Genomic DNA, 14,750 nt, shown 5'->3' with positions numbered 1-14,750 from the left:
CCTCCTTTCTCACCTGCACACAGCTGACCAATCAATGAGGGAGGAGGGTGTTTCATACGCTGTTCAGCCATCTGATGAACCCCTCTGATGGAGTAAATTGATCCCTTAAAATGTTCCTGATTCATGTTTGAACTGTTGTTGTTTCTTAAATAGCGATGATGTGATGATGATGAAGAAAACTCCGCTGACACCGTCTTACTTGTATGTAAAGAGATTTATTACAAAGAAGTCCAGCATCAAATCAAGCACCATGGATTGCCTGAGAGGGGAGTCGAAGCCAATATGAATCTCCTCTGAATAACAGCTCTAACTACCCGCTTATATAGGGTGTTGTCATGAAGCTGAGACAAGATATATGGTCCATATCTAAATGGACCTCATTTCCTAAGACAAAGAAGCACTCATCTCCCATGTCCTTTTGACCTAGTGCCCCTAACTGAATGTACCAGACCCAGGAAGTCACATAACATATGGAACTTAGGACACCACACTGTCATTTACACAGTGACCTGTCATTTTTCATCCTGAGAGCTGCCCAGTACAACCAGTCTGCATCCAGACGAGTGTTTAGTTCCATATCAGAAATAATCTCTGTCCATGATAATACGCACGTGATGATTCACATCCACTGAGGATGTTGGTGTAAACAGGAAGATGATTGTCTACACTGCATTCAGATCACTCCACCATCATTATGCATCATTATGCATTATGCATATTTTATTTACAGTGCTCGCCATTTCATGTTGCATTTCAACTCAAGCTAAGTGACCTAAAGAAAACCTCAAGGCAGTTCAAACTCACAAGTAGACTGCTTCACCCAGAACCACAACACAGCAGGTTGACCCACACAGCAATGCTAACACCAAGGAATCAGCCAGCATTCTTGGTTTCCTTTCTAAGCACATTTCCACACAGCATTCCCTAAGGCAGGGGTCGGCAAGTAAATGTGGCTTCCGGCCAGTTGTTTTCTAACCCATTACATGGCGGCCAGAACAAAATCAAAGGCTAATTTAAGAAACTGATTGATACAAATGCAACTTAAAGGAACTTTATTACTGTTCACACGTGGCTCTGTGGCCCACAGTCGCATATAATACGTTTGACTGATTTATTTAACTGGTGTTATTTTTTCACATCACACTTCTCATGTCCGCTATTTCAGAGGTCTGTCAAGTGAGCGACAGAACCTTTGGAACTTCCTGTCAGAACTTTTCAAAATAGAAGCTAAAAGCTTGTTTGAACAAAAGAATTGCAGAAAAATAACTTTCTTGCGCTTTTATTTTGTAGACAAGATAAAAAGACAACTCGCTAAAGAGGAAGTGACCCACTGTGCGGTGGGTCAGAACAAAGGAACAAGCAAATAAACATGTTCAAACCTGCAACATAATAAAAGTAGCTGAAACTAACTCATGACTGTGTGTTTACTGTACTCTGCTTCTGATATATTATTGCAAACCCAAACAAACCCCAGACAGTAACAGAGGCAATGTCACAAAGCAATGTTGAATCATAGTAAAGTGAACATATGTAGAAAATGGTGAAACATGGTGTAATGTGTAACAGAAACATGTAAGAGACAAGTGGTGAGTAAAAGAGTTCTCACATTTATCAGTCGTGTGTTTGTTTCAGGATCCAGCAGCAGAGACCAGACTCTCCTGAACCCAGCTGTCTGTCTTTAAAGAGCCACCTGTCGAAGGATGTTATCACTGACTTTAAAGGAGGACGTCCATCAGCTGATCAGATGTAAGCTGTAACAGGACAATAAGACACAGGTTACTGTAGAAAAGAATCAGTTTGTACAACAGGTTGTTGAACAATGTCTGAAATCAAAGTGTTTCTGTCTGTTGTGAACGTCCACACTGGAAGGTGGAGGTAAAACTCCAGCTGTCATAGAGAAGGAGGAGACATAATGTAGGTTAAATATGGAGTCTGTCCTGGAGGAATCATAGTGTTGACCTCAGTTGTTCACATGAAAAGTGACAGAAATAGTTTGTGTGAAGAATGAAAAAAGAGCTTGAGAGAGATGTTCAAACCCCGCCTCCTTTCTCACCTGCACACAGCTGACCAATCAATGAGGGAGGAGGGTGTTTCAGACACCGTTCTACCATCCGATGAACCCCTCTGATGGAGTAAATTGAGCCCTTAAAATGTTCCTGATTCATATTTGAACTTTACACAGTGACCTGTCATCCTGGGAGCTGCCCAGTACAACCAGTCTGCATCCAGACGAGTGTTTAGTTCCATATCAGAAATACTCTCTGTCCATGTGATGATTCACATCCACTGAGGATGTTGGTGTAAACAGGAAGGAGATTGTCTACGCTGAAGAATAATAATAATAAGAAAATACGGAGAAAGAACAGCAAATGCAATTGTAGCAATAAAATGCAGAATTAAACTGCACAGCAGCTTCCACAAAGACAACAAGCTCAGTAACACTTGTCATTAATTATCAATGTTGCTTTCACTGGTAGTTGTGATAAGACCCAATCAGGGAGTGAACATGGGTGCCTACATCAGTGTTTCCAGAAGCCTCTGTTTCGGGGACTCAAACTCCTGAGTTATGTGGATACCAGAAGTAAATGTAGCAAAAGTAATGGATTTTAAAACTAAAATGTATTAATGTGAAAATAGTCTGATACATGCAGACACTGAGCAGCTCCACTGGAGCAGCTGGGGGTTCTAGGTGCCTTGCTTCAGGGCTCTTCAGCAGTGTTCAGTGAAGGAGGGAGAGCTGTATAGAGGGTTGGTGAGAGCTGAGCTGGAAGCTGCAAACAGCTGCAGACTGAGCTGTTGATTCTTAGTGGGATCAGCAGGACTAGTAAAACTTTAGCTCCACAGGGAGTGGTCTGATTCACTGTTCACATCCAAACATCACTTCGTGGACCTTCAGCTTGTGTCTGTCTCTGTGTGGACAGACATAATGTGAGCTCATTCTTCATGATTCCTCCACAGAGTGGACCAGGGGAGCTCAGAGGTTCCCAGGGGTCAGTCTGCCCGGCAGCATCAAACACACCTGGACTCCATATTAATGGTCTGTGCATGTACAACAAGTACTTTCACATCTGCTCACAATCATCTCCATGCTGCACTGTTAGACCAGTGGATTGTCAGTCTGTCCAACATGGATCTGATGTTTGGCTCCATGGTTTTAGTTTGATGCTATCACTCATGTAGTTTCCTGTTCCAGCTGCTGGAGGAGAACATTGTCAGTTTTGTGAAGGACGAGCTGAAGAAGATCCCAAAGGTTCTGAGTGCAGATTACCCAGAATGCTTAGAGAGTCAGAGGGAGGATGAGGAGGTGTTGGACGGTGAGGATGAAGAGCAGAGGAGCAGCAGAGAGGCATTAGTGAAGATCACAGTGAACTTCCTGAGGAGGATGAAGCTGGAGGAGCTGGCTGACTGTCTGCAGAGCAGTAAGAGGATTTCTCTAAAGATTCAACGTGATGGAGAAATGAGACATTTACTAATGTCTCAACACATGTTAAAATGTTTTATATTTTTTCCATGAATCAGTTGTGTATCTTATTTGCTGTGTGTTAATTCAGGAACTCCTGCTGCAGTTTGTCAACATAAACTTAAATCTGAGCTGAAGGAGAAGTTCCAGTGTGTGTTTGAGGGGATCTCTAAAGCAGGAAAACCAAACCATCTGAATCAGATCTACACAGAGCTCAACATCACAGAGGGAGGGGCTGGAGAGGTCAATGATGAACATGAGGTCAGACAGATTGAAACAACTTCCAGGAAACCAGACAGACCAGAAACAACCATCAGACTAGAAGACATCTTTAAAGCCTCACCTGGAAGAGATGGACCAATCAGAACAGTGATGACAAAGGGAGTGGCTGGCATTGGGAAAACAGTCTTAACACAGAAGTTCACTCTGGACTGGGCTGAAGACAAAGCCAACCAGGACATACAGTTCACATTTCCCTTCACCTTCAGAGAGCTGAATGTGCTGAAAGAGAAAAAGTTCAGCTTGGTGGAACTTGTTCATCACTTCTTCACTCAAACCAAAGAAGCAGGAATCTGCAGGTTTGATCAGTTCCAGGTTGTGTTTATCTTGGACGGTCTGGATGAGTGTCGACCTCCTCTGGACTTCCACAACACTGAGATCCTGACTGATGTCACAGAGTCCACCTCAGTGCACGTGCTGCTGACCAACCTCATCAGGGGGAACCTGCTTCCCTCTGCTCGCCTCTGGATAACCACACGACCTGCAGCAGCCAATCAGATCCCTCCTGAGTGTGTTGACATGGTGACAGAGGTCAGAGGGTTCACTGACCCACAGAAGGAGGAGTACTTCAGGAAGAGGTTCAGAGATGAGGAGCAGGCCAGCAGGATCATCTCCCACATCAAGATGTCACAAAGCCTCCACATCATGTGCCACATCCCAGTCTTCTGCTGGATCACTGCTACAGTTCTGGAGGATGTGTTGAAGACCAGAGAGGGAGGAGAGCTGCCCAAGACCCTGACTCAGATGTACATCCACTTCCTGGTGGTTCAGTCCAAACTGAAGAAGGTCAAGTATGATGGAGGAGCTGAGACAGATCCACACTGGAGTCCAGAGACCAGGAAGATGATTGAGTCTCTGGGAAAACTGGCTTTTGAGCAGCTGCAGAAAGGAAACCTGATCTTCTATGAATCAGACCTGACAGAGTGTGGCATCGATATCACAGCAGCCTCAGTGTACTCAGGAGTGTTCACACAGGTCTTTACAGAGGAGAGTGGGCTGTACCAGGACAAGGTGTTCTGCTTCGTCCATCTGAGTGTTCAGGAGTTTCTGGCTGCTCTTCATGTCCACATGACCTTCATCAACTCTGGAGTCAATCTGCTGTTAGAAGAACCAACATTCTCCCAGAAGTCCAGAAGAAGAAAAGTTGAGTTTACACAGACACATTTCCACCAGAGAGCTGTGGACAAGGCCTTACAGAGTCCAAATGGACACCTGGACTTGTTCCTCCGCTTCCTCCTGGGTCTTTCACTGCAGACCAATCAGACTCTCCTACAAGGCCTGATGACACAGACAGGAAGTGGCTCACAGACCAATCAGAAAACAGTCCAGTACATCAAGAAGAAGATCAGTGAGAATCTGTCTGTAGAGAAAAGCATCAACCTGTTCCACTGTCTGAATGAACTGAATGATGATTCTCTAGTGGAGCAGATCCAACAGTCCCTGAGATCAGGAAGTCTCTCCACAGATGAACTGTCTCCTGCTCAGTGGTCAGCTCTGGTCTTCATCTTACTGTCATCACAAAAATATCTGGATGTGTTTGACCTGAAGAAATACTCTGCTTCAGAGGAAGCTCTTCTGAGGCTGCTGCCAGTGGTCAAAGCCTCCAACAAAGCTGTGTAAGTGTATAGATCATCAGATTTATTCATCATTATATGAAGACACTGCTCTGATCTTTTCAACAGCAGAGGGAATAAATTCCTCTCTTCTTTAATTCCTTGTTATCATCCCTTCAGACTGAGTGGCTGTAACCTCTCAGAGAGAAGCTGTGAAGCTCTGTCCTCAGTCCTCAGCTCCCGGTCCTCTAGTCTGAGAGACCTGGACCTGAGTAACAACAACCTGCAGGATCCAGGGGTGGAGTCACTGTCTGCTGGACTGGAGAGTCCACACTGTAGACTGGAAACTCTCAGGTCAGGATTCATCAACCTGTTTAACCAATGACCATTTAAGATATCATTAACATTAGTGGATAAACAGCAAACATGTGTAGGATTGTGTAAAGTATATTTCACTAAACTTTGGCAGAACTTTCTAGACTCAAAGAATTTCTTTCCATGAGATCCATGGATCTTCAATATCTTTATTTTTTTGAGGAACATCAACAGTCTAAATGTAATTTCCAGTGGGGTGTGTGCATATGGACCACATCTCAGTGGGATCAGTAATGGATACAGAAAAATCTGTGAAATATATTTCAAAGTGTATCTGCACACTAAATTCACAGCTTTTTTGGTGACATTGGACCAAAAAAGAACAGAACCGAAAACAAGAAAAGAATCAAACAGCACAAAAACAGACCTCCAAGTGCTGACAGAGTGTTCCTGTGTGTGGTTTTGTGTGTCTGCAGTCTGTCAGGCTGTCTGATCACAGAGGAAGGCTGTGCTTCTCTGGCCTCAGCTCTGAGATCCAACCCCTCCCATCTGAGAGAGCTGGACCTGAGCTACAATCATCCAGGAGACTCAGCAGTGAAGCAGCTGTCTGCTGGACTGGAGGATCCAGACTGGAGACTGGACTCTCTCAGGTATGGACAGACACTGTCTGATAGAGGAGAAGAGCTGAAACATGTTCTCTGTCACAGCTGATGACAGATCTCTACAGAAGAGCTCTGACTTCAACAAGCTGTGTCAAGGACACTAAGAAGCTGATTGATAACTGAGCTTCTGGGTCATGTATGGAACAAGTGGGGGGGGGGGGGGGGGCATGGTAGTTTGACTCATGACGTCAGAAAATTTGGCAACGGCAGACACATCTATATCTATTTCTTGGATTAAGTATTTACACTGTGTTTGTAGTGGAAAAAGGAACTTCAGCCTGAACACAGTAATGATCAGAGATGGCCAAGTCAAGTAATGTCCATGTTTGCATGTTGAGAGAACGTGCTGGTCTGACCCCCCTCCTCCTTTCAGGGTGGAGCCTGCTGGAGTCCGGTGGTTGAGAACAGGTCTGAGGAAGTGTAAGTGTGTTTTTCATTTGATTCATGATTCACTGTCAATAACTGATCAGATGATAGATCAATAACTGCAGCTGTGTCTCCTTCTCTCCATCAGATTTCTGTGAACTCACAATCGACACAAACACAGTGAACAGAAAGCTCCAACTGTCTGACGACAACAGGAAGGTGACACATGTGAGGAAGAATCAGTCGTATCCTGATCATCCAGACAGATTTGACCAGTGTCCTCAGCTGCTGTGTGGAACTGGTCTGACTGGTCGCTGTTACTGGGAGGTCGAGTGCAGAGGAGGAGTTTATGTAGCAGTAAGTTACAGAGGAATCAGCAGGAGAGGAAACAGAAAAGACTGTGTGTTTGGACTGAACCATCAGTCCTGGAGTCTGTACTGCTCTGATGGTGGTTACTCTGTCTGGCACAATAACATAAGAACAGATATCTTCCTCTCTTCCTCCTCCTCCTCCCCTCCCCCCTCAGTCTCTCACAGAGTAGCAGTGTATGTGGACTGTCCTGCTGGCTCTCTGTCCTTCTACAGAGTCTCCTCTGACTCACTGATCCACCTCCACACCTTCAACACCACCTTCACTCAGCCTCTGTGTCCTGGGTTTGCAGCGTGGCCTGGTGCCTCACTGTGTCTGTGTTCAGTGAGGCAGAGAGTCTCCTCCTGTTAGAGAAACTCTCTCACTGTTGAACAGAGAGTTCAGTCTCTTTCACTCACACACATTGTCAGGTTCATGTATTACAGCAGTTTACTTTTTAAATGCTTCTTCCAGTGTTGTAAAGATAAAAGCTACAGTTATAACAGGATAAACATGTTCACTTGTTATTGAGTCTTTTGAGTCTGTTTCCAGTGAAAACATCACAGTGAATATCTGGATGTCGTCTTTCTCTGAAGTCAGTTCAGCTGAGACGACTCAGTTCATCTCAGCTGCAGTTAGTTTGCTGCAGATGTGACAAACTGTGAGATCAGAGAGGAATCACTGACCTGCAGTGACCTGAGCTGGATCTGCAAAAAGACATTCAGAGATGATGGTCCAGTGAACAGAGGGTTGATGAACAGCCTGGTTTCTTCCTGCTGATGAATCAGGCTGCAATGTTCACTGTCAGTAGCTACAGTCAGGGGTTAAAGTGGGAGTGGAGGAGTCAAAGGTTTGTGGGTGGGTGTAGATACCAGTCTGTGGAGCAACCAGTGCCCTGGCTGTCCCTCTGCTCTTCTCTAATCACATGTAGAGCTGAGCTTTGTCATAACCTCATGAATTTATAACGTAGAGCTTTTCATGTGTTCTACATAAGTGAGACACAGCTTCATCTGCAACAATGAATCTAAAAGCTCAACTGCCTTGTGTGAGGATGTTTAACAGCTATATAACATATATATATATATATCTGATATGAGTTACTTACTGTAATAAACATGAAGTGGTTACTGTACTATAACTTTTCTATCATGGTAAAACCTTTGAAAATGTATTTCTTTTTCATATTTTCATAAATGTATTTGTATATATTTTCTTGTCTGACATCACTGGATCTTTTATTTTTTGAATGGAGCACTTTGTAACTTGAGTTTAGAAAAGGGATCTACAGATAAAGATGATTATTTTTACTGTCTCAAAGTGACCAACAGGAGTATAACCAACAGGAGACTGTTGATGTAGGACATGATTTTTGTGTCACTGTTGTATAAGACTGAATTTAGTGAATATTATTCCTAATAAAAATTCTCAAAATTGTGAAAAAGCACATTTTTCCAAATTAATTTATATTGTTAAAATGTCAAATGTAAAATTTATGTTTAACAAGTGATCACATCACAACATGAAATGTACTTTTACAATTACTTTTTTGTTATATCGTGAGAAGTTTGTATGTAGAAGCATGAAAATATCAGATTTTTTTTTCTTGCGTGGCAGCAATAGCTTCCATCATTTATGTTTCAGTCGCTAACACCTGTCGTTACCTGAGCTACAGTAGAACCTGTAGTAGAACCTTTGCTGGTGTTATTTAGTGTTTTTATAATGTCACTGTAAAGTGTGGACGGACTTGAAACACGTCCGCCATGTTGTGTGGATGTTTGCAGTGGAAGTGATGGAATAAGAGCAGAAGCAGAGTCAGCTGTTGCTCAGTGGTTGAACACAGAGTCGTTGTCACTGTGCAGCTCCTCTCAGGACTGAAGGCAGCTCTTCCTCCCTGAATCAGCCTGTGGAGGAGGCGGAGACCAGCGGCTGCTCTCTCTGTGGGTGAGTGTCTTCAGATTTACACTGCAGGACGGACATGGACACTGTGTGGCGGGCTGATGGGTTTCAGACTGAGAGTAACTATGGCCGTGTTCAGAGAGATGACAAGAGAAACCTGGCACTTCAACAACAGCCTCTTTCACTGAAATGAGAGAGATTTCCGTCAAATTATGTTTTAATATCAATGTGAAGGATTCATTTATTTTTGTCTAAACTAGTTATTTGCAGGGATTATGTAACTTCTGGTGCTGGACAGTAACAAAGTACATTTACTCCAGTACTTCAATCTTAATTGTACTTTACTTGAGTATGTCCATGTTCTGCTTCTTTATACTTTTACTGAACTACATTATATTTATTTCACAGCTCGTTTCCCTTGAGAATTTATACAAAAACCTAATGATCCCTTAGAAATGAAATAAAATAAAATATGATACATTATTACAGATGAAAATATCCAAAGAATGTGAAACCAGCTCCACCAAGGCAACATTAAAGTTCTGACTTAATGTTAGATACAATGATGATATGATATGATATGATATGATATGATATGATATGATATGATATGATATGATAGATATGATAGATATGATATGATATGATATGATAGATATGATATGATATATATGATATGATATGATATGATAGATATGATATGATATATATGATATGATATGATATGATATGATATGATATGATTCCTTGCTGCAGCAGCGTTTAAAGTGGATGTATTGGACACACCATAACCCCGGCTGACCCACATGGAAACTTATGTTTGTGACATGATCCAAATCCTTATGGAAATCCTTGTCTAAGCTCCAAATCCATAAATATAGATTGATTCTCTTTCAAATTTGTCCAGATCTCTAGTTAACAATATCATCATCATCTAATTAACTCTTGCTCAGTTCTTCATTTGTATTTAATTATTGTTTTAATGGATCAGTTTTCTCTGCATGTGTTTTCTTTCATGTTATCTCATTCAACAATTAAATTCTGTTTGTTTCTGGGGTTAAAGGAGGATTTATTGTCCATGTGTTATAAAGTTGTGTCAGGGTTTGAGTTTGTCCTGTTTTATTTTGACAGGTCTGTCTCAACTTCCTGTCTTGCCCTATTCCTGGTGTCTTTACCTCCCCCCATGTTGATGACTTCCCCCCGCCCTAATGGTTTTCCCCTGTGTCTCGTTCTCTTCCCTGTCTGTCTGTATTTAAGTCCACGTCTCTTCCTTGTCATTTGCCAGACTGTCTCTACTCCAGTGTGACTTTTCTGATGCTCCTCATGTGTTCTGACCAGTTTTTGTAGTTTTCTCGTGTGTTTCTTGCCTGCTGATTCTGTTCCTCTGCCTGTGCTGACTGCTTTACTGTGTACTGGACCTTTTGCCTGAATAAAGGACCTAGAGTTTGGACTTTGTCTCGGTCTGCTCAGTGAGTCCATCTTTGTGCCTGATAAACCCACTGTGATCTCACCCATTGGTTGGTGAACTGCTGTTTTGAAGCCTTGATTTTTTGAAACCAGAAGACACCATATTTGGAGGTGAGGGTGGAGCTGACCTCAGACCCGAGGTCACTATGCACACCCACCTCCACCAGCTACCTGACGCACTGCACGAGGCTCCATGCTGCTCTGTGTGAGTCTGCATTCAGTCATTTTCCATAACTCAAGCTAAACTTCAGTACGAAGTATTAAAGAACTTTTAATAGCAAACTGCCTGCATGTCCACATTTGGAAAATATTACACACAGGAGGGTTATGTAAAGTTATTGTAGCTGAAGTTACTGTGTGTTAGCTCACACACAGTGTAAGCATGGATGTAAGCTAACTGTAGTGTAAACCATAGACTTTATATAAATGGTAAAACATCATAATATTGTGTTTTAAAATTGGTTCTGCAAATCAAAGGTAATGATACTGAGCTTCATGAGTGTTAACAGTGACAGCGGGATAACGTGATTACAGTGAACTGCTGGGTCTCCAGTCTGTGCTCGAGTGTGGGTCATTGTTTCTGTCACTGTCAGTTTCATTATTGGAAACAGGCAACAACATTACTGTGTGGAGTGACTTCGTTTCTATTCTATTATTTATGATAAAACAGTACAGCAGACTGTTTTTATAAATAAGCTGAGGGAGTAATGTATTTTCAGATAACTGGAGTTCGTTTAATAGAGTGCTTCTTATTTTTGACTCTTTCTTAGAAGCCAAGGTCTGGATCATTGGGGACAGCTCCATCTGGCGTGGAGCCCAGAGAGCTACAGAGACCACGGGGAACAACCTTGGTGATGATGGTGTCTCCATCCACTGGTTCGGCTGGGGGGGTCTGAAGTGGAGGAGCCATCTCCTCTTTTCCAACCAGTACCTACGAGTGTTGTTGATGGTTCATGACATTTTTGAAATTGATGGTTTTGCAATAAAAGTGCAATAAAAATATTTATGAATCTCTTGGTCTAAGTTTGTTGATGGTCTTATGCTATGAATTATATCTGGTGTAAATTCTGACAATAGCAACATACACAGATTGTAATTGTACAAGAGCACATTGATGGAGGTTTTGCCAGAATTTGTAATTAGAAGGCTGTTTCTTTGTTAGTTACTTAAGTTACTTAACTTTGTTCATACAAATTTCTATCAAATGTTGATGTCCGAGAACATTAACAATGAAGGATAAAAAGACATGTTTGATTTTGTCCTTTCCATGTGTTTTATGTACTTTATGTACTAAGAATAAACCGTTTCAATGACACTGAAAGCACTGATTCACCAAACTGTCCTGTGAGATTCATCACAAGCTGTACGGTCAGTTTGGAAAACCCAGGCAACACTTCTGTAGTTAACAGAAAATGCAGTAGTGTTTGCTAAGTGTCCACAAATCGGTACATGGATGTTGAAAACTGGTTGTGGAGATCCAAGTCAGACCACAGCGACATCGGTAACGTTACCAGCTGCAACGTGTCGATAAAGGCTGCAGCCAGTGTTAGCCTGGCTGTCTCAAGTCAACTACCACCAGCTCACTCCTGCTGCCTGACTCCCCCCACCCCCTAACCCACAGCTTACACACAACCTTAGTAAAGAAGAGCCTGTGCAGGTGTCTAAGTAACTAAACAAATACCCAACCCGTCTATACCGTGTTGCTTATAATCATGTAAATGTCATGTCTGATAAACTGCAAACTGTTCTTTGGCTTTGATTGTTGAGCTGCAGGATTAAAGTTTCACAAAGACATTGTTTTGGTGGAACTGTAACCCACCTGAAAAATGGGTTAAGACCAATCTCAAAAAAAAAGGGGGAATTAATAAAGTTATAAATGTTTGAATTTGTGCGTGTGTGAATGAGAGTCCCCACTTTGAGGTTTGAAAACGAGTGAGAATTAAGTCATAAGTGATGCAGAAGTCTGTCGCTATCAGAACACAGTTGAAGCGGTTGCACGGCGGGAGCCACGGACCACGAGGTCTCGGTAAGCGAGCCTCTCTGCTGCTGCTATGCTAGTCTGCTACATCTTAGCATTGAAGTGATTCACAAGAGGAGTCAGTTATCATCACGTTGTGATCAGTGAATAAATAAATGTTAAAAAGAGACATAATTCATGCTTGATATTTAAATTCTGTATAAAATCCATCATTTTATCAAACAAGGAAAAAATTGGAAATGTTGGAAAGAGATCATAGTTTCTGTTTCCATGGAGCTGGGGATATTGATCTGCTGTCAAGCAGTGATGTTGAATTAAAAAGCAGTATGCTGTAAGATTCATTTTATGTTTATTATCAAGAGTTTTTGTTAAAAACTTGATTTACTTGGTTGGTGAAACAGATTCTGTTTTGAAAAGGAAATACATACTTTACTGGAAAAGTAAGGGTTCTCAGTGTTACTGTGGAGAAAGAGGAGAAGTCCAGCGGGTCAGTGGATGGCGAGCCACCAACAACACCAGACACCCAGATCACCCCTCTCCACTGGATCAACGGAGTTATCTTTTTCTGTGTGAGTCCCTGAGACTGCTACAGCTCAATTCACACAAGACATAGAGTGCACTCTGACTTTAAAGACTCTGATAAACCAGACTTTCTTCTGATGTAGACCATCACTTGACTCTGAGGGAACTTTGATATTGCCTCTGATCCGGGATTGACTGAGAGCTGATCTCACAACAAGGACAATTTATTTTATTTTATTTCAAAAGGAAAAAAGGGCCCAGTTTGTCATTTTAAATAATTGTGTAATTGTGGTGGTGTTTGAAATTTAAAGCCAACTAAAGTGCAGTTAACTACACTTAGTTGTTGTGTGTTTATGGTCACTCCACCCTGCACTCAGCTCCTCCCGAATCCAGAGCATTGCGCCCCAAGAGTGGGTTACATGTAGATAAGAGAAAACTGGTTATTTTGGTTTTCTGAATTAATCGTCTCTCTTTCCTGACTACATAACTGTTAATTAAAACCCTGTGTTTAAAAATATACAAGTGATATACAAGTTTTTCCATGGTGATTTGATTCGTGGTGTTTTTTGATCAGGAGAAACTGTATCTAAAGAGAATCTTAAATTATCATTGGAAGCAACAAGGTCATTGAATAAGTCAGTAGTGGATGGAGGAAATGTGTTCAAATGATTTGCTAATTATGGTCATTGATAATGCTGCACTTCACATCAACAGTCTCTGGATGTAAAAACAGTCGTGTTAAACAAAGACAAGAAACAAGTGAAATGCCAACATTAAAACCTCTAGTAAACAAAGCCCAGAGTATTTCTGTGGATCAGCTGTGAATGACAGCCAATGAGAGAAGAGAGGAGCTGATGAAGATGATGACGCTCTCACCAGCCCTGGGTTTTACCTCTCAGGCTGAACTGAACCTCTGATTGGTGGAGGTTGTTCTGGCTCCTGAGACTCTACTGCCCCCCTCACTGTGTCGGTGAAAATTGAAGCTACATTTAAATTTACACTGAATTATTATCCTGCTACAAACAGCAGAACTAAACACCAGTCAAATATAAGGCTATAAAAAACATATAACATAGAACATATAAAAACATAATTTACCACACAGAAGGACTTAAAGTTCTGTTAATTAATGATGAATTAAACCAATGATACTTGTTGACTTATCATTAAGATATATAGACATGCTCATATAAAAAGGCTGGGAGATATGGCTAAAAACCTCATATCTCAACAGGCCAAAGAGAAGCAGTAAATGTGCAATAAAATACAATACTATGAAAATGTAACAGTAACATAATGAGTAGATTTTAACTTCAACTTACTTTTTACTTTTAGAGTAAAAAACTTTTTTGGTTACTATTCGCTGCAGGGGCTGGTTACAAATATTTAGCATATTCAACATTATGAATATGATCATTTACTATATCTTCTATAAAGTATTATTGAATACATCAATAAGATGGAGGATAAAAACAATATGTTCCTCCTGTACAATAATATCTGGTAAAGTTCAGCTGAAGAACATGAGGCTTCAACGTCTGAGTCAAACTAATCTTCAGAGTTCAAATCATTTTACTGTGAAATTCCCTCTTTGTGAAGCTCAACAAGGAAACTGTTCAGAGCTGAACTTGATGAGCTTTAAGTCCAGAGACACTGATGATGCTCTGTCAGATCCAGAGGAACACACAGGGATGATGGTGGACTGGACTCTGTGTGTGACAGTGGAGCTGTTCTCAGATCAGTTCAGACTGCAGCACTGAGAGTCATCTCCACTTCTTCTGGTTCCTCTGTCAGTCACTGCTGGATCAAGCTCTCCTCTCCTCTCTCACCACCCCCATCTGCGTGGAGAAGAAGAAAGCAGAGGAGATGAATCAGTGTTTACAGAGACTCACTTCATCAGTCAG

At 41.7% G+C, this 14,750-nt stretch overlaps 2 protein-coding genes across 4 annotated transcripts in view; one reads left to right on the top strand and one right to left on the bottom strand.

Moving 5' to 3' along the window:
• Positions 1–8,427, top strand: part of LOC139612002 (protein NLRC3-like) — a 99,054-nt gene extending 90,627 nt beyond the window's left edge. Inside the window, exons 5-12 of the mRNA XM_071467123.1 lie at positions 1,633–1,746; positions 2,959–3,037; positions 3,194–3,419; positions 3,552–5,355; positions 5,473–5,646; positions 6,084–6,257; positions 6,643–6,689; positions 6,784–8,427. Of these exons, the coding sequence (XP_071323224.1) occupies positions 1,633–1,746; positions 2,959–3,037; positions 3,194–3,419; positions 3,552–5,355; positions 5,473–5,646; positions 6,084–6,257; positions 6,643–6,689; positions 6,784–7,355 (3,190 nt within the window). The 3' untranslated portion in view covers positions 7,356–8,427. The remainder of the gene's footprint in view (positions 1–1,632; positions 1,747–2,958; positions 3,038–3,193; positions 3,420–3,551; positions 5,356–5,472; positions 5,647–6,083; positions 6,258–6,642; positions 6,690–6,783) is intronic.
• Positions 1–14,750, bottom strand: part of LOC139611998 (NACHT, LRR and PYD domains-containing protein 12-like) — a 133,565-nt gene that overhangs the window by 31,977 nt on the left and 86,838 nt on the right. The window lies entirely within an intron of this gene.

The sequence above is a fragment of the Trachinotus anak genome, unplaced genomic scaffold, assembly GCF_046630095.1.
Source record: "Trachinotus anak isolate AG129_WGS33_773 ecotype Australia unplaced genomic scaffold, CSIRO_AGI_Tana_v1 ptg000029l, whole genome shotgun sequence".
Taxonomy (NCBI): domain Eukaryota; kingdom Metazoa; phylum Chordata; class Actinopteri; order Carangiformes; family Carangidae; genus Trachinotus; species Trachinotus anak.
The sequence above is the reverse complement of the archived record's forward strand: the minus strand, read 5'-3'. Positions and strand labels throughout refer to the sequence as shown.